Source organism: Rhinatrema bivittatum, chromosome 6 (genome assembly GCF_901001135.1).
Source record: "Rhinatrema bivittatum chromosome 6, aRhiBiv1.1, whole genome shotgun sequence".
In the NCBI taxonomy this organism is placed as follows: Eukaryota; Metazoa; Chordata; class Amphibia; order Gymnophiona; family Rhinatrematidae; genus Rhinatrema; species Rhinatrema bivittatum.
In genome coordinates, this window is record NC_042620.1 from 324,042,393 (window position 1) to 324,067,714 (window position 25,322).

The 25,322-nt window shown below is 43.9% G+C and overlaps 1 protein-coding gene across 1 annotated transcript in view; it reads left to right on the plus strand.

Annotated features, from left to right (window-relative positions):
• The window catches only part of SLC25A43 (solute carrier family 25 member 43), a 101,789-nt gene that overhangs the window by 54,449 nt on the left and 22,018 nt on the right, over nucleotides 1-25,322 (plus strand). The window contains exon 4 of the mRNA XM_029607604.1: nucleotides 19,678-19,812. Within this exon, the coding sequence (XP_029463464.1) occupies nucleotides 19,678-19,812 (135 nt within the window). The remainder of the gene's footprint in view (nucleotides 1-19,677; nucleotides 19,813-25,322) is intronic.

The window sequence follows — 25,322 nt, forward strand, 5'->3', positions numbered from 1 at the left end:
TATGTGAGAGCTGCATGCAAATTTCTCATGTATGCTCATTACAAATATCTTGAGAAAATAACCAATGAAGAGTACCCCCAGGACAGGTTTGTGGGGGGACAACTTGCCTACTAGAAATTAAAAGATATTCCAGGAAATAATCAAATATTACTGTCTCCAGTGACTGAGAGAACTGATTTGAAGAAGAAACTGCAAAAGTTTTCTTTCTAGAAACTTTACTAATGGTTAGGATTTATAATAGAAGGTGCCTTTCTCAGTCCTATATTAGACCCACAGGTTTTTTATCTTCTCTACCCAATTACTTTGCTGGTTTTCTCTTAAATTTTATCTTGTTTAGTAAGTTCTGGAAATGACTATAGAGATGCACAGTGCATGGATCCCTTAAGACTCATCAGTTTTGCATTTGTCTGTTAGTCATTGAGAATACTAATCATTTGTATTTATTAAAACATTTTTACATCCTTTTCGTCCCTTAAAGCAAGAAGCCATCCAAAGTGGTGTACAAAATAAAAAAAAGAACAAAAAGAAAACCTCACTCCATTAGAAACAGATACAAATACATAGACCAGTGATGGCTAATCTATGACACGTGTCAGAGATGACACGCCGAGACTTTTTGCTGACACGCGCAGCGTTTTGTGGACTATCGGGAATTTTTTTTTTAATCGGCTGTGCCGAGCCTTTTTTTCTTTTTTTATATCGGCTGTGCCGACCCTTTAAAACTAGTTTTTTAGTATCCCCCCAATACCCCCGGGCACAGCGACAGGCAGATAGGCAGGGCCGTGGCCCGAAGAAAAAGATCATGTTTAAACGCGCTGATGCTCCTCCTCCTTCCTGCCTGTGCGGCCCCGGAAGTAAACGTTGCCGGAGCCACATGGGCTGGAAGGAGGTGAAGCATCGGCGCATGCAGAAGAGGAGCAGCGCTTGCGTTTACGCCGCAAATCCCAAGTCGCAGCGGCCCGAGAAGAGGAAGATGCCTGGTAGCAGGGCTGCCGCAGAGCCCATCCTGCGACGACCCACGAAGAGGAGGCCCAGAGGTGAAGAGAGAGGCTGAGGGTCTGTAGAGGGTGTGTGTGTGTGCGTGTATGAGATGAGTTGAGAGATTGTGTGTGAGAGTGAGGACCTGAATGTTTGCAGAGACGGCATGTGCTTGAGCAAGACAGCATGTGGGAGTGAGAGCCTGTGCTTGAGCAAGACAGCATGTGGGAGTGAGAGAGAGCCTGTGTTTGAGCAAGACAGCATGTGGGAGTGAGAGAGAGCCTGTGTGTGTGAGTCAGACAGCATGTGCCAGTGAGAGACTGTGTATGAATGATTGTATGAGAGAGAGCATGTGACAGTGAGAGCCTGTGTGTGTGTGAGAGAGAAATGCATGTGAGAATGAGAACCTGTGTGTTTGATGGAAGAAGATGGAGAGAAAAGAAACAGAAAAAAAGACAATATAAAAGGAATTGGCAAAAAAAATAAGAAAGGGAAGGTGGGAAAAAAAAGCCTGTGACCAACCAATTAGAAAATGAAGATCAGACAGCAAAGGTAAAAAACAAAATAAATTACTTTTTAGTGATTGGCACATGTAATCTTTGGGAATGCGCAAGAATAGCACTTTCTCTATGCGGATCTCACAATGTCGAGATCAGCATGGAGAAAATGGAAGCCCACGGGGCCTGCACAGAGGAGGCAGCAGAATGGGTTTCAGTGTCAGTAGCAGCAATCGGCATCTTCCCAATAGCCATGCGGCAGCAATGACAGTGGCAGCAGAGGAATGAGAGAGGTTCTGAGGTTGCTGGCAAAAGAGAGGGGGGTCTGCCTTTAGTGTGTGCATGTGAATGAATGGGACTCTGCATGGGGGTGTATGTGTGTGAATGCATGGGTGCCTGCGTGAGAATGAATTGGTGCCTGCCTGGAGGATGGAGCGGGAATGGTGTGAAAATGAATGGGAGCCTGCCCGGGGTTCTGTGTGTGTGTATGTGAGGGAGCCAGTGAGTGTGAGAGCATGAGTGTGTGAAAATCCAGGGGAGTAAGAGTTTTGGGGGGGTGGAGGGGGAGAGAGTGTTTTAATTGAAGATTTAGCCAATGAAATTCAGCAACAAAAAAGTCACTAAGCAAGTAAGGTAAAGAATTATTTGTTTTTGCTTTATTAATAAATACAGAACATATATTAAAATTATAACTTTGTTATTAATATTAGAGCTACAAATATCACAAAATTATGGATTTTTCTAGAAGTGACACACCACCCGAGTTATGCTCGGTTTTTTTAATGAATTTTGACACACTGAGCGCAAAAGGTTGGCCATCACTGGCATAGACCAATATCATTAAAGCCCATCAAATCTCAGAGGGGGGGGGGGGGCATGGCCACTGAGATGGCAGCCTGAACCGGAGCTCCAGCCCTCTCTGAGCTAATTTTATTATTTGCTGCACAATTCTTTTGCTTCAGCCCCCTAGAGTAATTAGTTCTGCTGCTAATCCTGTTTGATGGCTGCTAATTCTGTTTGATGGTATCTAAGAAAAAAGGATTTCAAACAGTTTTCTTATGTAAAAATGTCCTCCGAAAGTTCGGGGCCTGGGGCATTGGAAGAAGCCACGGACCAAAGTGCTTTAGCCTTGTAGGAGACATTGGTGGGTGGCAAATTGGAGGCAGTGGTTTTGTGATATGCGCAAAGATATGGCGTGAAACCAAACAAGATTTAATGGGTCTGATCTCTGAATTGAAGGAGGAACTTTCTGAGATTGGGTTCTGCATGGATGATTACAACATACGATTGGAAGTGCAATTGGATAAAGTTGGGAAATTACAATCACAATTCAGCTACTTATCTCTGGAAACTGCAGAATTTCAAGCTAAAATAGAGGATTTAGAGAATCGCAATCATTGCTGCAACTTGCAATTCCGCGGCATACCAAAGACCGATGACTATAAAGACTGTTATGCTGTAGTAATGAATGTATGTGCCTTCTTCCTGAGCCAGAATCAAGGTATGGAAACATCCTTACCAGTAGCGGAGGTGGAATTAGAGCACACTGGTCATTGGGACCTAACGTAGGAAATAAACCCCGAGATATTGTGGTATGCTTTCATTGTTTTTCCATCAAGGAGAGGGTTCTCAATGCACCCAGAAAACAACAAACATGGCTCTGGGAGTCTTGTTCCATTTCAGCATTTACTGATTTATCGCCTGTTACTGTTAAGAAAAGATTGGCATTCAGCGAAATAACTTCAGTTCTGAGGAAAGAAGGGATTTGGTATAGGTGGCTATTCCCTTTCGGGCTAGCGCTGACTATTCGTGGAACTACCTCCAGAGTTAAAGTAGAAGAAGTGGAGGCCATTTTGGAAGAAGCTGGCTTCGTGGTCAGGAAAAACTCCATCTGAGTGTGATGACTCAAAGGATGATCATCCCAGGTGCCAGAGAGTGGGAAAAGGAGTCCAGAGGTTGAGGAGGCATTCAGGAGACTCATATTCTAAAGACAGTGGAAAGGGCTGAATGCTCTTTATCTTTGCACTAGCTCTAATGACACTTACCTTTGTATTATTCAAATGCTGATTTTTGGATAGCATCTTAATGTGTGAAGGTGCAGTTCACCTTCTTATATGCGGGATTATGTATTTTTCTCTTTGGCTCTGGGGCAGGGGGGAGCTTGGACCTTATGTTCAGTATGTTTTCTCTTCCTACTGCATTTGCAGTAATAGCAGATAGTGTTGGGTTGGGGGGAGAGGAAGGAAAGCAGAATCCATTATGGGTTTGGTATACAGATCTTTGGAGAGGTGATTGTGGCTTTATGGGTGTTCTTTCTATTCGTTTTGAACCTTTTGGGTTTGGGGGGCGGAATCTCTATAAAGCAAATGCAATTTACTTTATTTTATATTTTTTATGATGGCTGGAATATGCATTTTTTTCCTTAAATTTTAAAGGCTTAAATATTCCTCATAAAAAGCAGCTTCTTAGGTCTGAGATCTTGGCTATGAGAGCTACTATTATTTTAATACAAGAAACTCACTTAAACCATGAGTATCTTTTAAGATGGTCTAATTTTCCATTGCAGTTCTTTGCTGCAGCGACCAAGGTGGAGAAATATGCAGGGGTGGGGATTTTATTTCACAAAGATTTTAAGGGCTTAATTCTCAAGTTATGCAGATCCCAAGGGTAGATATTTTTTGGATAAGTTTGAGTTAGAGGGTGACGTGTATTCTTTGATAAATATTTATACTCCTAATGTGGGACAGGGAGCTTTTCTTTTTCTCTCTTGGAGCGTTGTTAATATCCGAGGGAGAGGGCCACCTGATGATAGCTGGGGATTTTAACTTGACATTATTATCAAAATTGGATAATTCTGGGGAGGGTGTTAAATTCTAGTGCACCATGAGCTCTGCTAAAGAAGTTGTTGTTGAAGTGGGATTTAATAGATGTCTGGAGATACCGGTTTCCTCAGGTTAGAAATTATTCTTTTTATTCTAGTCCTCATAGTCCTATTCGAGGATTGATTTTCTTTCTTGTGGATAAATTGGTGTTACCCCTGGTCTCTCAAGCAGACATAGGCCCATTTCCTGGCCCGATCATGCTCCTATCTGGCTAGACATGCTAAACTTTATAGAGGAGCCTGGTGAGAGATTTTGGAAATTTTAATACTCTTCTAGAGGATGAGAATTTTTACTTAATTGGCTAAACATATTAGAGATTACATAGCACTTGATGTAGGCAATATCAATCCCTCTGGGATTTTTTGAAGGTTGTTATTGGAGGGTACTTGATTTTTTGGGTGTCCTTTCTTAAGAAGGTAAACAATGAGAGAAAACAAGAACTACAAAGTAAGCTCTTAATTTTGGAACAACTTTATAAGAGAACGTTATCCACTTCCATATATAGGCAAGTACAGAAGATCAGAACTGACTTACTGGTGTTGGAAATAGAATATAGCTTTTCAAATGCACCAGGTCAAGCAAGGGCATTTTGAATGGGGTAATAAAGCCAGTACATTGTTAGCTCGCAGATTTAAAAAAAAAAAAAAAAAAGCAAGTTTGCTAATCATAAATTGTGTTTCTGTAGATAGCAGGATGATTTAGTCATGCTGTCATGGGATCTGTCAATCAGGTCCAGGAGGGAGCTTTTACAAAGCAGAGATTAGATTTTAGCTCTCTGCGGCTGCGCGTGTGTTCCCGCGCAGGAAAGTAACAGATTCTCCTCAGTCTCAGGTCAATACAGTAAAGTGCGGCCACGATTACCCTGCTCCTAACCCGCTTTCTACCCACTTTTCGGCCACGTTAGTCCAACCCGCGATACACTATCCCCTTTAACCTACTTTTACCGCGTCCTTAAATCACCGGGTAACCCCTTCCGCCCGCGGCATGTATATTACATGTAAATGATCGAATTAGCTATTCCCTCCCATACAGTAACGCGCGCCCCGACTATCGCTTTTTTACCCTGCTGTTTTGCCGCGTGTTTAACCTGCTAACTTACTGCCTACCCTTACCCCTGCATTAGAGGCAGGGGAAAGGGTAGGCGGCAAACTTTCCCCCAGCCCCCGCTCACCTGCCCTGGCCACGTCCATGGGTGCTGGTCTCCGGGGCAGCCCCAGTCCTCTCCCCTCCTCCCGAAGCAACGAAAGCGGAAAAAAGCAAAAAAAAAAAAGTTGCGAGAGAGAGGGGAGAGAGGACGGGCAATCCTACGCTCGGGATTGCCAGTCCTCTCTCCCCTCCTCACGGAGCATGGCGCGAAAAGCAGCCTTGCTTCTGGAGGAGGGGAGAGAGGATTGGCAGTGTAAAGCAACGAAGCGACTTTTTTTTTGCAGCCCCCCTCCGGAGATGGACATCGGCGAAGACAACTGCAGCTCCCCTGCCTCCAGCTGCCTGCGAAGATGGAGGCCTGCACGAGCGAAAGCGGCCCCTGTGCGTGCAATTGGGCCGCTCAAGGCGTGACGTCACGACGTTGTGACGTCACATGCCGTGACGCCAATCTTGAGCGGCCCACTTGCACGCACAAGGGCCGCTTTCGCCCATGCGGTGCGTCCATCTTCGCGGGCAGCTGGAGGCAGGGGAGCCGCGGTCGTCTTCGCTGATGTCAGTCTCCGGAGGGGGGGCTGCAAAAAAAGTAAGTCGCTTCGTTGCTTTACACTACCAGTCCTTTCTCCCCTCCTCCCGAAGCAAGGCTGCTTTTCGCACCTTGCTCCGGGAGGAGGGGAGAGAGGACTGGCAATCCCGAGCGTAGGATTGCCCGTCCTCTCTCCCCTCTCTCTCTTGCTACTTTTTTTTTTCGCTTTTTTCCACTTTCGTTGCTTGCTTCGGGAGGAGGGGAGAGAGGACTGGCAATCCTGAGCGTCGGAGAACCGTCCACTTCCTGGTACCTGTCATTTGAAATGACAGATACCAGCGTGTCTGTGAAGCGTTAGGCCAGCGCACCCAGGATACTGTATAGCGCTCTATACAGTAAAATGGGTTGCGTGGGCCTAACACTTCACGGACGCTGCGGTAGGTGAGCTGGACTGTGCGTGCGGCAACCGCGGGTGCGCCCGGCACTAACGCAGCTCTTCCTACCGCTCCTTACTGTATCGGCCTGTCTGTAATTAAGCTGTAGTTTGGAAAGACAGTGACTGCCAGGGAGGAGGGTGGGTCAGCATGGCTAATTCATCCTGCTATCTACGGAAACACCGTTTATGGTAAGCAAACTTGCTTTTTCCCGTCGATAGGGCTGAATTAGCCATTGTTTATGGTATATATGTTTGTTTGTGATCATGAACAGTGTGGCATTCACCGTGTACAAGAGGATAGAGATTGCAGTATTGTGTGCCCCATCTTTGCATCAGTGGCTGCTTGTTGATCAAGGCAGTAGTGCGATGTGAAGGTATGGAGTGATGACCATGTAGCTGCCTTAGAAATGTCAATGGGTTATACTTGTTTAAGGTATGCCAAGGAGGCCACCACTGCTCTAACCTGATGAGCTTTGGGAACAGAATGTAGCTGTAGGTTCTGTTTGTCGTAGCAGAACTTGATGCACTGTGCTATCCAGCTGGAGATGGTGTGTTTAGCCACCGGTAGTCCAGGCGCCTTCGGGTCAAAAGAGACAAAGAGTTGAGAAACACGGGAGTCCGAGTTTGTTCTTCCTTTGTAGAATGCTAAACTCTTTTGCAGTCTAGCGTATGTAGTAATTTTTCCCTGTCATTTGCATGAGGTTTAGGGAAAAAGGTGGGCAGTTCTGTGGTCTGATTGAGATGGAATTGAGAAACCACTTTTGGTAGAAAGGATGGGTGAGTTCGGAGAACCACCTTCTGGTGATGAAACTGTAAATATGGAGAATAATGGACCAAGGCCTGTAATTCACTGACTCGTGCTGATGTTACTGCCACGAGGAATACCACCTTCCATGTGAGGTATTTAATGTGTGCTGAGTCCATGGGTTCAAACAAGAAAACCATGAGCTGTTCAAGAACTGTGTTAAGATTCCATGGAACTGGAGGCTTGGAGATCGGAGGGCGAAGGTGAGTTAACCCCTTGATGAAACGAGATAGTAAGAGGTGATTGGAAATAGGAATATTGTTAAGTGGTCTGTGATATGCCGCTATGGCACTGAGATGGACCCTGATGGATGAGGTTGCCAGACCAGCTGTGTATAGTGTATGTAGATAATCCATGAGTAACTCAGGTGAACAGTCTAAAGGTGGTACACCGTTAGAATTGCACCAGGTAGAGTAGTGTTTCCATTTATAGCTATAGCTTTTCCTCATTGAGAGTTTCCTGGATTCTAACAAAATGGATTGTGCCGAAGTGGAAACTCCCTGCCCTGTTAAAAGGAGCCTCTCAATCTCCATGCTGTTAAATGGAGAGATGAGTGTAGCGGAATAAAAATATTGCTGGAGCCGTGTGGGCAGGAAGGAGGAAGAGCATCTGCCGTGTACAGAAGAAGAGCAGCGTTAATGGGCTGCCGCATATCCCACGTTGCGATGGCCTGAGAAGAGGAGGAAACCTGGTAGAAGGGCCGCTGTGAGAATGAGAACCTGATTGTGTGTTGAGGGAAGAAGACAGATGGAGAGAAAAGAAATAGAAAAAAAACAAGAAAGGGAAGGTGGAAAAAAAAAAGCCTGTGACCAACCGATTAGAAAACTAAGATCAGACAGCAAAGATAAAAAAAAAAATTACTTTTTAGTGATTGGCATATGTTGTCTTTGAGAGTGTGCAAGAGTAGCAATGTATGAGATCGGCATGGAGCAAGTGGAAGCCTGCAAATATTTAATACCGCAGGGCCTGCACAGAGGAGGCAGTAGAACGGGCTTCAGTGCCAGTAGCAGCAATCGGCATTTCCCCAAATATCCACATGGCAGCAGTGACAGCAGTAGCAGAGGAATATGAGAGGCTCTGAGGTTGCTGGCAAAAGAAAGAGAGGGGGGTCTGCCTTCAGTGTGTGCAAGTGTATCAATAGGAGTCTGCTTGTGGGGTATATGAATGTATGGGTGCCTGCCTGAGGCTGTATCTGTGTATGAGAACGAATGGGTGTCTTCCTGGGGGTCTGTCTGTGTGAGAATAGGTACCTGCCTGTGTGTGGTGTATGTATGTGTGAGAATAAATTGGTGCCTGCCTGCCTGCCTGGGGGTCTCTGTGTGTGTGAGAATGAATGTGTGCATGCCTGGGGGTCAGTGTGTGTGTGTGTGTGTGTAACATTATGTAATCCACAAAAAATTATGTATTTATTTAAGGAAATATACATAAATTGTTGAAATATGTTTTATTTGTTTAACCTTTAACCTTTACAGAGAAGGGCTACCAAAATGATAAGGGGAATGGAACAGCTCCCCTATGAGGAAAGACTAAAGAGGTTAGGACTTTTCAGCTTGGAGAAGAGACTGCTGAGGGGGGATATGATAGAGATGTTTAAAATTATGAGAGGTCTAGAACGGGTAGATGTGAATCGGTTATTTACTCTTTCGGATAAAAGAAAGACTAGGGGGCACTTCATGAAGTTAGCATGGGGCACATTTAAAACTAATCGGAGAAAGTTCTTTTTTACTCAACGCACAATTAAACTCTGGAATTTGTTGCCAGAGGATGTGGTTAGTGCAGTTAGTATAGCTGTGTTTAAAAAAAGGATTGGATAAGTTCTTGGAGGAGAAGTCCATTACCTGCTATTAAGTTCACTTAGAGAATAGCCACTGCCATTAGCAATGGTAACATGGAATAGACTTAGCTTTTGGGTACTTGCCAGGTTCTTATGGCCTGGATTGGCCACTGTTTGAAACAGGATGCTGGGCTTGATGGACCCTTGGTCTGACCCAGTATGGCATTTTCTTATATTCTTATGTTCTCTGGTTTGCTAGTAGACTGAATTACTGTGTCATGAAATTTTGTCCAAAAAGTGTCACTAACATGAAAGGTTTGGAAAGCTCAGCATTAGTGGATTGTTAGGCTGTGATGCAGTCTATTGGGTTATTAAGATTCCAGTTTTAACCTAAACTAAGAACTTGAGCTGTTGCCATTTTCTTAAGACTATTATATTTATCCCAGGACAAGCAGGATGGTAGTCCTCACATATGGGTGACGTCACTGGACTGAGCGCTATCATGGAAGATTGCCTCGCGGTTCGGAGCTTTGTATGAATCTTCACACAATTTTCCTCACGGAAAAATATTTAAGTTTTTTTCTATACCGGTATTATTGGTTACATCATACTGGTTCACATCTAACTGAAGGTGGAAAATACATTAAGCAGGGGGTGGGAGTACAGATAACAAGAGCAAAAAGATCTATGCAGGAACAGGCATAGAGGAATGGGACAGAGGAGAGTAAACAAGGATGGTCAGCAGCAAGACTTGAAGGTGAACAGTTTTAACATAGCAATAAACAGTTTTAGCATAACTTAGCGGTAAGATTTATATTAAAAATTTCTTCAAAAAATATTCTCTCATAGTGGTTTCCCTTCGATACATATTTTTCTTCAATTCGGTGAGTAAAATACTTTTTGTGGTCGGTGCCGCCCCCACTGTTTCTTGTTGGCTGCAGGCTGTTGACGATTTTTTGGGCCTCAACCTTTGCTATTATGGCAACAGGGTTTAGAAAATGCCTGGTGTGCCCCCGCACCATGTCGATAACCGAGCCACATGTTTGGGTGCTGTGCCTCTGCTCCACACGCAACATCTCTGCTTGCCCTAAATGTGCCGAAATGACACCGAAAGGTAGGCGGGCTCGCCTAGAAAAGATGGAAACCCTGTTTAAACAACAGTTGATTCCATCGATGTCGACACAGTCATCTCCGGCACGGGTATTGAAAAAAGGAATCATAAAAACCCGCTGGGAACATCAAGGTAGCAGTGACCGGCCGTCACTGCTACCTTGAAGTCATCCACAGCATCCGCCATTGAAGTCATCCACAGCATCTGCCTCTGCGATGGGGAAAAACCGGGCCGAGCACCATAGGAAAACACCGGCACCGGGAATCCACGCCTGGTGCCGGCACAGATACTGCATCAGCTTCGATGGCCATCGAGCCGCTTGCGAAGAAGACATGGGTAGAGGAGCTACTTACACCCTCTACACCGGAACAACCAAGGCGTTCCCACCGATATCGGTGCCGGACACTGAACCCCCACAGGGATCTGTGGAGGAACCAGTTATGTCTAGCCTGCCACCCCCCTGTAGCTGCGATATCAACTCCAGCTTTCAGGACAGAACTAGATGGTTTTATCCGCCAGGCAGTACCTATTCCTGGGTCTTCGGAAGACGAAGGCATCAATTCCAGTCCACTTTCACCGATGCCTGGTCTATCAGAGCTCTTAGGATAGAGACGCCCACGATTTCCATTGATGCCACCGGTGCTGCCACAGCTTCCATCGATGCCACCAAAACAGCCATCGAAGGATCCATTGGTGCCTTTACGTCCTACAACTCCAGCCTTCTTCCCTCGTCCAGGATCTCGACTAGAGACCTTCTCAGACACTTGGGAAGATGTGGACACTGACTTTTCTACCAAAGATATTTTATCAGAATCCTCTCCTACAGAGGAAAGGAGAAAATCTTCCCCAGAAGACCTTTCCTTTGCAAATTTTGTGAGGGAAATGTCAAGCAATTCCCTTCGATCTCATTATGGAGGAAGATACAAGGCATAAGACATTGGAGTGCTCCAACTTGATGCTCCAAAGGAAGTCATAGCTATTCCAGTACACGAAGTAATTGTAGATCTACAGCATCGACTTTGGGAACATCCCTGCACTGTTCCTCCACTGAACAGAAGAATAGATGCTACTTATCTTGTTCAACAGATACCCAGATTCCATCAGTCAGTGGTGGTAGAATCAGCACAAAAGAAATAAAGACGACTTCATCCACACTCATCACCTCCTGGCAAGGATCAAAAATTCATGGACATTTTAGGTTGTAAAATGTTTCAGGGCTCGATGCTGATGTCAAGAATTGCAGCATATCAACTCTATATATGGCACAGTATCAACGGAACCTTTGGAAACAGGTTCAGGAGGTCTCCAATACTCTTCCTCAACAGCAGCAGGACAGTCTCAATGCCATTTTACATAAAGGCCTTGAGGCTGGAAAACCAGGGCTGGAAAACCAGGCTGGAAAACCAGGGGTCATGATTTGAGGCTCCAGGGAGGAAGATTCAGAACCAATGTCAGGAAGTATTTCTTCACGGAGAGGGTGGTGGATGCCTGGAATGCCCTTCCGGAGGAAGTGGTGAAGACTAGAACTGTGAAAGACTTCAAAGGGGCGTGGGATAAACACTGCGGATCCATAAAGTCAAGAGGCCGCCAATGAAGAGTGGGTGACTCGCCAGAATGATGGCTATTGACACAATACCCTTATTAAATAAACATACACATGCTTACTGTGACTCCTACATCGCTCTAAGCTTCAACAGCAAGAGGTAATGGAAAAAAGGATTTGCACTCACAAAGAGGGGAGTAGCTGGCTTGTTACGGCGGTTACTACCCCAAACCAAATATGCCTGATACTTCACTTTCAATGCATATACAGCATAGCTCTCTGCTTCAATGACAGGGGAGAAGAATAACTGATACTTCACACATCCAGCAGAGCTCTCTGCTACAACGGCAAGGGAGAAGAAAAAGGGTTCGCACTCAAAACGCGGGGAGTAGCTGGCTTGTTACGGCGGTTACTACCCCAAACCAAATGTGCCTGATACTTCACTTTCCATGCATATCCAGCATGGTTCTCTGCTGCATCGGCATGGGAGAAAGACTGATACATCACGCATTTCCAGCATAGCTCTCTGCTTCAACGGCAGGGGAAAAAAAAATTAACAAACAAACAAACAACAAACAACGGCAGGGGGAAAAATAAAACAAAAACAAAAAACTGATGCTTCACGCATATCCTGCATAGCTTCAACAACAGGGGTGAAGAAAAAAAGGATTCGCAATCACAAAGCGAGGAGTAGCTGGCTTGTTACGGCGGTTACTACCCCAAACCAAATGTGCCTGATACTTCACTTTCAATGCATATCCAGCATGGCTCTCTGCTTCTACAGCAGGGGAGAAGTAAAAAAAAAACCAACAAGAGCTGTACAACATAGTCTAGGTAAAACAAATAAGCATGGGTGTAGCTTGCTTATCGCGGCAGTTACTGCCCCTACTACCCCTAACTAATCAAGCTAGATATTTCACTTGCATGCAGCTCCATCACTGCTCTCTACATTAATGGTGGGGGTGGAAGGGGAATAGAACAAGGAGCTAAGAGTAACAGATAAGAATGAGAGAAAAAATGTGTGAGGCTTGCTGGGCAGACTGGATGGGCCATTCGGTCTTCTTCTGCCGTCATTTCTATGTTTCTATGTTTCTATGATTCCTTCGAAACAGCCTCTCGTATGTCTGCAACAGGAATCAGTGCCAGGAGATGGGCATGGTTAAAAGCCTCAGACCTGAGACCTGAAGTCCAGGATAGACTAGCTGATCTGCCTTGCACCGGTGAAAATCTATTTGGTGAGAGAGTGCAAGATGCAGTGGCTCAACTGAAAGACCATAATAAGACCCTGTGTCAACTATCAATGGTCAACACAGAGGTTCCTCCTTCTGCTAGCAGATCAGTCAGGAAAGATCCTAAAAATCCGTTTTATCGTCCACGCAGGTATTACTCATTTGTATCTCATGGATGTACAACCAGGCCATCTCAGAGAGGACATCCTCGACAGCCTAAGGTATCTAGACCGCAGCCACCTCCACAAACAGGCCAAGCGTCTGGATTTTGAAACATTACCAGAGAACAGCAGCCCCTCCACAAATCCAAGACCAGATTTGCCAATAGAAGGTTGAATTCTCATCACTTTATAACCAATTGGCTCAACATCACCACAGACCAATGGGTTATTTCCATCATAACTCAAGGATACTGTCTAAATTTCCTCACAGTACCCCAGAATTCACCACCCAACCTACTGTGGATACACAAAGATCACACAACTCTTCTAGAGTCAAAACTATCCACCCTACTGAGCGCCAGGGCCGTGGAACCTGTTCCTCGACCTCAGCAGGGCAGAGGATTCTACTCCCGCTATTTTCTCATTCCAAAGAAAACAGGAGGCCTCTGCCCCGTCTTAGACCTCCGCAATCTCAACAAATTTCTATGAAAAGAAAAGTTCAAGATGGTGTCCTTAGGCACCATGCTTCCTCTTCTACAAACAGGAGATTGGCTCTGTTCTCTGGATCTTCAAGACGCGTACACTCACATGCCAGTATTTCCAACTCATCGCAGGACCCGGTACCACTTTCAGTACCGGGTCCTGCCATTTGGACTTGCCTCTGCACCCCGTGTATTTACAAAGTGCCTAGCAGTGGCTGCAGCCCATCTACGCAAGAAAAGCATACACATTTTTCCTTACCTAGACGACTGGCTCATCAAGAGCCAATCCAAACAAGGAGCTCTCTACGCTCTCAAGCTCGCTATCAATCTCCTACACTCGTTGGGTTTTCTCATAAACCACCAAAAATCCCACTTGATTCCATCTCACCTCTTAAATTTCATCAGAGCAGATTTGGACACCACAGTTGCAAAAGCTTTTCTACCCAACGACCGCGCATTCACACTCTCGAACCTAGCTTCGTGTCTCCGCACAATCAGAACGGCCTCAGCCCATCAATTCTTAACGTTACTGGGCCACATGGCTTCCACACATCACTCCTATGGCCAGGTTGGCCATGAGGAAAACGCAATAGACTTTAAAATCTCAATGGATCCAAGCTATTCAACCACTGTTATCTCAAATTCAAGTAACCCACCAGTTGTACTTATCCCTTCTCTGGTGGACAAACAGAAACAACTTGCTAACAGGTCTACTTTTCCAGCAACCAGTTCCGCAAGTAACTTTAACCACAGATGCATCCACCTTTAGGGTGAGGAGCTCATGTGAACAACCTTCAAACTCAAGGAACTTCGACACCGCTCGAAGCAACTTTTCAGATCAACTTCCTAGAGCTTTGAGCTATGGTTCAAGGACTACCTTTCACACAAGACTGTTCTCATACAAACGGACAACAAAGTAGCAATGTGGTATTTGAACAAGCATGATGGCACAGAATCTTATCTCCTCTGCCAAGAAGCTGCACAGATCTGGGACTGGGCCCTTACACACTCCATGTATCTTTGGGCCACTTATCTTTCAGGCATACAAAACATAGTGGTGGATCGCCTCAGCCGACAGTTGCATCCGCAGGAGAGGTCTCTGGATCTGGTGGTGACGACCAGAATCTTTCAACGCTGGGGTCAACCAACAATAGACTTCTTTGCATCCAAACTGAATCACAAAGTGGACAGATTCTGCTCCCTGCACAAACAACCGAACAGCTTAGCCAGGGACGCCTTTGCTCGTCCCTGGAACACAGGCCTCCTATACCTCCGATACAGCTCATAGCCAAAACTCTAATGAAGCTACAACAGGACAAAGGGTCAATGATACTCATACCCCCATATTGGCTTTGACCAGAATGGTTTCCCATACTTCTCGACCTCTCGATCAGAGAACCAATTTGCCTAGGCACAGCGCCCACTCTCATAACTCAGAACCAAGGCATTTTACGCCATCTGAACCTTCAGACCCTATCCCTCACAGCCTGGATGTTGAAAGCTTGATACTGCAACCGCTCAACCCTTCAACTAGTGTCAAGTGCTTGTAGCTTCACGAAAACCTTCCACAAGAAAATCTTATTGTAAGTGGAAAAGATTCACCACGAGGTGCACACAGAAAAGTATCTACCCCTTTTCCTGCCCCACGCCATCTGTTAGACCATCTCTGGCACCTTTCAGACTCTGGTCTCCAGACTACTTCAGTGTGGGTACACCTGAGTGCCATCTCAGTGTACCACAAAGAAGTAGGGGATGACCTGATAACAGCACAACCCCTTGTGCGTAGATTTGAGGGGTTTAATACAACTTAAGCCCCCTCTAGGCCATCAGTCACTGAATGGGACCTTAATATAGTACTTTCAAGGCTTATGCGTTCCCCGTTTGAGCCTATAGACTCTTGAGATGTTAAATACCTTACGTGGAAAGTTCTCTTCCTAGTAGCCATTACATCTGCTAGAAGGGTTAGTGAGTTACAAGCACTTGTCACATACTCACCCTATACAAGGTTCCTACATGACTGAGTGGTCCTACATACTCACCCTAAATTTCTTCCCAAGGTGGTTACTGACTTCCACTTGAATCAGTCTATAGTCTTGCCCACATTTTTCCCAAAACCCCACTCTCACCAAGGCGAGAAGGTTTTACACACCTTGGACTGTAAACGTGCATTTGCATTTTACCTGGACCATACTTCAGTCCATAGAAAATCCACCCAACTCTGTTTCTTTTGATAAAAACAAGCCAGGAGTTGCAGTGGGCAAACAAACTCCAACTGGCTAGTAGGCTATATCGAATTCTGCTATGAAAAAGCAGGCCTTCCTCTCCAGAGTCGAGTAAAGGTGCACTTGGTAAGAGCAATGGCAACCTCAGTAGCACACTATCGTTCTGTACCAATTAATGAGATTTGTAAAGCTGCAACATGGAGCTCTCTTCACACATTTGCAGCACATTACTGCCTTGACAAGGAAGGATGCCAAGACTCTGCCTTTGGCCAATCAGTCTTGAAGAACTTATTTCCAGTATAATCCCAACTCCTTCCACATCCAATCTGCTGTGTTTTGAGGCTGCCTCATTTTTCCCAACAAAACATAAGAAATTGCCATGCTGGGTCAGACCAAGGGTCCATCAAACCAAGCATCCTGTTTCCAACAGAGGCCAAACCAGGCCACAAGAACCTGGCAATTACCCAAACACTAAAGATCCCATGCCACTGATGCAATTAATAGCAGTGGCTATTCCTTAAGTAAATTTGATTAATAGCCGTTAATGGACTTCTCCTCCAAGAATTTATCCAAACTTTTTTTGAACCCAGCTACACTAACTGCACTAACCACATCCTCTGGCAATAAATTCCAGAGCTTTATTGTGTGTTGAGTGAAAAAGAATTTTCTCCGATTAGTCTTAAATGTGCTACTTGCTAACTTCATGGAATGCCCCCTAGTCCTTCTATTATTCGAAAGTGTAAATAACCGATTCACATCTACCCGTTCAAGACCTCTCATGATCTTAAAGACCTCTATCATATGCCCCCTCAGCCGTCTCTTCTCCAAGCTGAACAGCCCTAACCTCTTCAGCCTTTCCTCATAGGAGAGCTGTTCCATCCGCTTTATCATTTTGGTTGCCCTTCTCTGTACCTTCTCCATCGCAACTATATCTTTTTTGAGATGAGGTGACCAGAATTATACACAGTATTCCAGGTGCGGTCTCACCATGGAGCGATATAGAGGCATTATGACATTTTCCGTTTTATTAAGCATTCCCTTCCTAATAATTCCTAACATTCTGTTTGCTTTTTTGACTGCTGCAGCAAACTGAGCCGATGATTTTAAAGTATTATCCACTATGATGCCTAGTTCTTTTTCCTGGGTGGTAGCTCCTAATATGGAACCTAACATCGTGTAACTACAGCAAGGGTTATTTTTCCCTATATGCAACACCTTGCACTTGCCCACATTAAATTTCATCTGCCATTTGGATGCCCAATCTTCCAGTCTTGCAAGGTCCTCCTGTAATGTATCACAATCTGCTTGTGATTTAACTACTCTGAACAATTTTGTATCATCCGCAAATTTGATAACCTCACTCATCGTATTCTTTTCCAGATCATTTATATATATATTGAAAAGCACCGGTCCAAGTACAGATCCCTGAGGCACTCCACTGTTTACCCTTTTCCACTGTGAAAATTGACCATTTAATCCTACTCTGTTTCCTGTCTTTTAACCAGTTTGTAATCCACGAAAGGACATCGCCTCCTATCCCATGACTTTTTAGTTTTCTTCGAAGCCTCTCATGAGGGACTTTGTCAAACACCTTCTGAAAATCCATCTACCGGTTCACCTTTATCCACATGTTTATTAACCCCTTCAAAAAAATGAAGCAGACTTGTTAGGCAAGACTTCCCTTGGGTAAATCCATGTTGACTGTGTTCCATTAAACCATGTCTTTCTATATGCTCTACGATTTTGATCTTGAATAGTTTCCACTATTTTTCCCAGTACTGAAGTCAGGCTCACTGGTCTATAGTTACCTGGATTGCCCCTGGAGCCTTTTTTAAATATTGGGGTTACATTGGCCACCCTCCAGTTTTCAGGTACAATGGATGATTTTAATGATAGGTTACAAATTTTAACTAATAGATCAGAAATTTCATTTTTTAGTTCCTTCAGTACCCTAGGATGCATACCATCCAGTCCAGGTGATTTGCTACTCTTTAGTTTGTCAATCTGGCCTACTACATCTTCCAGGTTCACAGTGATTTCGTTCAGTTCATCTGACTCATCACCCCTGAAAACCATCCCTGCAACTGGTATTTCCCCAACATTCTCATTAGTAAACACAGAAGCAAAGAATTAATTTAGTCTTTCTGCAATGGCCTTATCTTCCCTAAGAGCCCCTTTAACTCCTCGGTCATCTAATGGTCCAACTGACTCCCTCACAGGTTTCTTGCTACGGATATATTTTAAAAAGTTTTTATTATGAGTTTTTGCCTCTATGGCCGACTTCAATTCAAATTCTCTCTTCACCTGTCTTATCAGTGTTTTACACTTAACCTGACAATGCTTATGTTTTATCCTATTTTCTTCAGATGGATCCTTCTTCCAATTTTTGAAGGATGTTTTTTGGCTAAAATAGCCTCTTTCACCTCACCTTTTAACCATGACGGTAATGGTTTTGCCTTCCTTCCACCTTTCTTAATGTGTGGAATACATATGGACTGCGCCTCTAGGATTGTATTTTTAAACAATGTCCATGCCTGTTGAACACTTAACCTTTGCAGCTACACCTTTCAGTTTTTTTCTATTTTCCAGTTGTTGTGCCTGTTGCACAAGTTGTACACTGTTGGTCCAAACAAATATGAGTCAGCCTGTAGCTAGCTAGATACCCATATGTGAGGACTACCATCCTGCTTGTCCTGGGATAAAGCAGAGTTGCTTACCTGTAAACAGGTGTTCTCCGAGGACAGCAGGAGTAGTCCTCACGAAACCCACCCACCACCCCATAGTGTTGGGTCTGAAACGTTTTCTTGTTTTTTGCTCAAACGTTTGCTACAAACGAGACTGAAGGGAGACCCCTGTGGCTCGAGGGATCATGGCATGCTGGGCATGCTCAGTTGGCTGTGAGCCAGTCAAAAGTTTCTAGAAACTTTGACAAAGTTTTCCGTGATTGGGCTCCGTCCAAAGACGTCACCCATATGTGAGCATTACTTGCTGCTGTCCTGGGATAACACCTGTTACAGGTAAGCAACTCTGCTTTAGTGATTTGTACATTATTGCTTCAATAAAGCAGTTTAAACTTTGTGTGGTCTGGCCTTGAAACAGGAAGGCGGAAGTATAAAAAGGACCTCTCAGGTGCATAGGGCTTCACAAGTCAGGTGTTCTTTCTGTGTTTGCTAGTAAATATTCTGTGTCACTTTTAGCAAAACAGGTTTTCTTGTATTAATTATGTAAAAAGAGAGGTCAAGAAACAAGTTGTAGGTGATCACTTTTATTTTTGACTAACAATAGATGTGTGCTAAGCTTTTGGGAGCTACACTCCCTCCAAGTCATAAACAAAATGAGCAGGTTTATGCAAAGGATAAAGTTGCTTGAACGTACACAAATCAAAGATTGCATTACAATGGTGGTGTAAAGTAAAATGATTGAGGGGGGAGGAGGAAAAGGGAGTTATGTTAGAGCAGGATTATGGGGAAAGAAACACATGCTCCTTGTCTGATCATTTTAATTTCAAAAGTTCTATGTTCATAAGAATTCTGAAATTCCTTTTTAGTTTCTTAATCACAAGCTGGGTGATGCAGTGGTGTGGCTCAGAAAAGTGTTCCTTTATCAAGATATGTTACCTTGCTGTTTGTGTTATCTTTGGGTAGGTTTGTTCTAGTATCCCTTTCCATTTTCAACATTGGCTAGGATGAGTGTAATGGGATAAATGTTTCCTCATTTGGGTAACTGTGGGGTCCTGTGATATGTGCTAGCACAGCTTGCAGCACAGTATCTTCTTTTTAAGTTTCTTTTAGTTTAATTAGAAATGCTGAAAAGTGTCACTCAGGTGAAATCCCTTGTATATTTCATTTAAAATTAAAATCTTATTTAAATATTTTATTTTATTCACAGGCTCAAAGCCACATTTTCCCGCACTGTGGGGGAGTTGATGGCCATTTCGCTGGGATGGTCGATTGCTTTCATCACATTGTGAAGACAAAAGGTGTGATTGGACTCTGGAGTGGCTTGACAGCTAACCTGTTGAAGGTGAGTCCTGTGTCCAGAATCTTATCAATAATTGCAAAATGATCCTAATGACTTGTGTATCCAAACAAAACAGAATGCAGTCTTGCCCACAGCTGTGGTAAAAGTATAAATGAGGAGTCCTATAATTTTCTGCAGATAAGCAGGCTGAATTAGTTGTGCTGTCTGGGTGGTGCCCTCTGGCGGCCCGGAGCGGAACTTCTCTCAGAATGTTTAAAAACTTTCTTCTTTCCTCCTGCACAGTGGATTCCCGTGTGACTGAACTCTCTCCCTCAGTCTTATTTCTTCCCGCAGCAGTAACTGTTGCAGTTCTTTTTTTTTTTCTCTCAAATTTTTAAATTTTTTCTTTTCTTCAAATCAGTGAGACCCCAAAGGCACTTTTCAGTGCTACAATGGTGTCGAAGCAGTCAGTCAGGATTTAAATTTTGCCAATGCGGCAAAATGTCGCTCACTGATGGGCACACATTGTTACACTTGTTTGGGGCCCGACCACAATCAAAGGGCCTGTCTGCACTGTGGACGAATGTCTCCTCTGGCACAGCGGCAGAGAGCCGCGAAAATTGCTGGATTAAGCCAGGTGAGGGCACTTCAGGCTCGTATGTCCCCAGCCAGACTCAATCATCTCCGGGTAAGCAGCCCCATAAGCCACCACATAAGAAGAGGGCAGCTTCACTGGAACCTAGTGATAAACAAAAATTGGGATCAAAAATGCATAAAAAGCACTCTTACTCTCGTTCATCCACTGTGCACCGCAGCGTCATCGAGACCTCCAGTCCGCGTTAACCGAAGCGTCGAAGTGACAGAGATCCTGCATCGGTTACATTGGTTGACGCTCAAAAGTGGCATTGGAGCCTGGCTACGCCAATCACAGAAAGTCGTCCAAAGTTGGTGCATCATACGACGCACAGTGCGTCGACTCCTGCGTTGAAGAGCATCTGTATGACTCCGCTTTCAACCTCAACGCACTTGATGCAGAAAGCCAAAAGACAGACTCAGGATTCAAACCAGTTGAGTCCCCCTTTTCACTCCTTATTAGATTCAAACATGGAAGTGACAGATTCGTAAGGAGAGTACCTCCCAGATAGTCCACAGTGCCCACCTCCTTCAAAACACCCGTCTACACATACAGGACATTTAGATTCGCCTCCCACAAAAAAAAGGAAGTCTGGGTCTACCAACAAGGCATTGCATGCAGCAGCTTCTCAGTCCTTATACCAAATCACGGGTATTCTTCAAACATTCTTTGACACTTTAGTGTCTTCCCAGAATTTACCTCCTCCATCCAGTCCTTCCGGCGAGGAGTCGGTGGAATTACTAAAATTACCCTCTCCTAATATACAACTTATGAAGGACTATCACAGACAGAACGCAAGTCTAGAATCATTCATAAGCATACCATCGACATCCCCCCCCCCTACAGAAGAACAATCAGATCCATAGTCACTTCCAGAAGATCTTTCTTGTCCTACATTTATAGAAAAAATGGGTACCACCTTGAACCTGGAAACCAAGAAACTTCCAGATCCAAGATTAGAAGTCCATGATCTGCTAAAGATCTTTGACGTGCCTATGGAGCCAACAGCTTTACCCTCTGGTTTTGAACGAAGTGATGGAAAAGGTGTGGGAATCCCCCTTCTCAGCCCTGACTAAATCCAAAATGTCAGAACTGAAATTTAGAATTAAGAAGTAGTTCTACTCTTCTACCAATTTGCCATATGCTTGCATTGTTGAATCAGCAATGAAAAAGGCTAGGAGATCGAGGTTGTATGCCAATATCCCTCCAACAAAAGATGTCTGTTATCTGGATGATTTTGGGAAAATAGTTTTTCAGGTATCAATGCTTAACACGAAGATCCAACAATATCAATTTTATATTGTGCAGTATTTATACGAATGTCTGCAAAAAGTAAAACCTGATTCCCAGCAGTCAGATACTGATTCCCATCAAAAACAGGACATTTTGAATATGGAAGAAGTGATCCGCCACCTTCTCTGCACAGTCTATGAAGGCTTTGACATCTCTGCTAAAACTTCGGCACTGGCTTAGAGCACTGCAATACGTGAAGTTCACGACAAATTTGCGGACCTTCCGTATAAAGGTGATACCCTATTTGGGGAAAAACTAAAACGGTGACACAGTTGAAAACCAAAGCATAGCAGTGTCCTCATTAATATCACCTCAAGACCATTCAACGACAAGACGTTATTACCCTCCTTATAGAAAAGCATTTTATCCTAGACGCTCCTATAAATCTCCACCTTGTCTGGCAAGAACACAACCGGCTGAATCTGCATCTCGTGGTAGAAACAGATCTCAAAGATCAGCAAAATGTGTTTTTGTATATTAAGTTCTGAGTCTAGTGTAACTCCTCTCTCACAAATAATGAGGGTTTTATCGTAATGTTAGACTTTGCCATATACTTGAAAGAGCAATCTCAATAGCAGGCCCCAAGCTTTGGAACACACTGCCTACACAATTATGGCTGCAAACAGACAAAAAGAAATTTAAATCTGACCTGAAAACGTGGCTTTTTAAATGAGCATACACAGAGAATGAATAACAGAAAACAGCAATGCCTTGTTTTATGTGTTTTATTCTTTTACTTTATTTTTAACAAAGTATTTATTTACTGTTTCAAAATGTTTTCTAATTTTGTATTTTTTACTTAGATACTAACAGTGCTGCTTTAATAATTTTATTACTATAACTTTTTAGTTCTTATAAGTATTTTAACAGCTATAGAAGTTATGTCTTTTTAAATTTTAGCTGTTATTACTATTTTATTATGTATGTTTGTATTTCTGATCTTATAAAATTGTAAACTGTTGTGATAGTCCCAACTGATGTGATGGTATAAAAAAAACCTAATAAAACCATAAAACCAAAACAACCACAACCAGTAGCCCAAAAAACCCAGCAGTTTTTTTGAGCAAGCTCAGGCCACGGCTACCAATACCTGTACGGGGCCGGCTCCAATCACTTTTCGCGAATGGAACCGGATCACATCAGATATTTGGGTGTTAAATATCAAGTTATAAACTAAAATTCCGCTCACTGCCAACTCTCAGGCTAATTCCATCCAAGTGGAAAGCAGAGGAGGTTCAAATTTTGCTACAAGAAATTTAATCACTACTCAAATAACATGCGATTCACATTCTACCACCTCATCTGAAAGGGCAAGGTTTCTATTCCCAGTATTTCCTCATTCCTAAAAAAAAGTGGAGGCCTTCACCCAATCCTGGACCCTTTGGTCTCTAAATTGTTTTATTCAAAGGGAAAAATTCAAGATGTCTTTTTCTGCAACCCAATGACTGGATGTGCACTCAATCTAAAAGATGCATACACACACATCCCGATACATCCTACTTCCTTCATTACCTTTGTTTCCAAGTCAACGCTGAACATTATCAGTACAAAGTCCTTCCATTTGGTCTCTCTTTGGCACCCAGGGTATTTACCCACCTTTGAAAACGAGGAATAAGACACTGGCTGATTGTAGCAAAAACTCCAGAACTTCTAAATCTACACCAAATTTGAACCATTACTTGTCTAGAAGAATTGGGGTTTATCATCAACTATGAAAAATCACATCTTGTTCCATCTCAGACCCTGCAATTCATAGGAGCAATATTAAAAATGCTCCTCTGCAAAGCCTTTCTACCACAGGACAGAATTTGCACTTTTCAGGAACTGGCCTCATCACTGAAACCTCTCTTGGCCCACAGCCTGGCAAGTCCTAAAGGTCCTGGGACACATGGCAGCCATGTATGTAGTGACTCATACCCGACTCCATATGCAACATCTACAGTAGGGCCTGAAGACCCAATGGTCACAGCACCTGCATCCCATGACAAGACGTCTAACTTTAACTCACTCTGTGTTGTGCGATTTCAACTGGTGGCTGCTTCCCGGAACATTACAGTCTGGAGCTCCGTTTTGAAATCAAGCACACCAAATAGTAATGACCTCAGATGCCTCTACAAAAGATTGGGGGGTGCATGTTCTGAACTTCAAAATGCAGGGTCTCTGGTCCATCAACGAAAGGACCCTACAAATCAATCTACTGGAGTTCCAGGCCATTCGATTGGCGGTTCAAACCTTCTCCCACATTCTTCAAGACAAGACAGTCATGGTATACACGAACAATCAAGTAGCCATGTTCTACATAAACAAGGAGGGTCCAGTTCAAAGATTCTGTGCAGGGAAGCAGTATGGACATTAGAATGGGCCCTGTCTCACAATATGTCTCTAAGCGACATATCTGCCAGGAATAACAAACACGGAGGCAGACCGCCTCAGCAAGTCTGTAGCTACTTCACCAAGAAGTAGCTCTATCTTTTTCGAAAATGGGGAGTCCCAAAACTAGACCTTTTCACAATCGAACCGAACACAAAGCTTCAAACCTCTGCTCCCTTTACCCAAGCAAACGGCAGACAGCTGAAGACGCTTTTCTGCTCAATTGGACAAACTGGTGTACGCCTTTCCGCCGATCCCAATACTATCTAGAGTACTCCAGAAGTGCATAGCAGATGAATCAGATCTCATCCTCATAGCTCCAGCTTGGCCAAGGCAACCATGATATGCGTATCTCATTCATCTCGTCATACAACCATCGATTCTTCATCCACATAGACCGGACCTACTAACGCGGTCACTCATCCACCCTATGCAAGACTCCCTACACTTGACAGCATGGAGGTTGAAAGGGAGGTACTAAGCCATCTCAGATTCCAACAGAGATTAAGGAAATTCTTAACTCCTCCAGAAAGTTATCCACAAGGAAAAATTATGCAGCTAAATGGAGAAGATATCTCCAATGGTATACATCAGTGGACCTTAATCCTTTTCATTCCTCACCAGAACAGTTACTCAAATACCTGCATGTTTTTTATACATCTCCGGTTTAGCAGTTTCCTCCATGAGGGTACATCTTAGTGCTGTAGCAGCCTACCATCCCTCAATTCAAGGAACTTCTATATCCACTCACCCCTTTATGTCTCGCTTCATGACAGGTGCTCTGAAACTCAGGCTGCTGGTAACAAAATCTGCAATACCTTGGGACTTAAATGTTTTAGAAACCTTAATGCTCCAACCATTTGAACCAATGAAAACCTCTGCGTTAAAATGTCTTACTTGGAAAGTATTGTTTTTAGTAGCAATAACCTCTGCTTGGCAAGTAAGTGAACTTCAAACGCTGGCTCATTATCCACCTTACCTACGATTTTACCATGACAAGGTCACATTATATACTCATCCATCCTTCCTCCTGAAAGTAGTGTCAGCGTTCCACCTGAATCAAACCATCACTTTACTGACCTTCTTTCCAAGGCCACACTCGAATATTCGGGAGGCCCTCCTATACACTCTAGACTGTAAAAGATCATTGGCTTATAAGCCTGATGCTCCACGGAGACGCTTTCAACTTTTTCTCTCCTTCAGTCCAAACACCCCAGGACTACCAGTGTCAAAACGAACACTTTCCAGGTAGCTTGCAAAATGCATCAACTTCTGT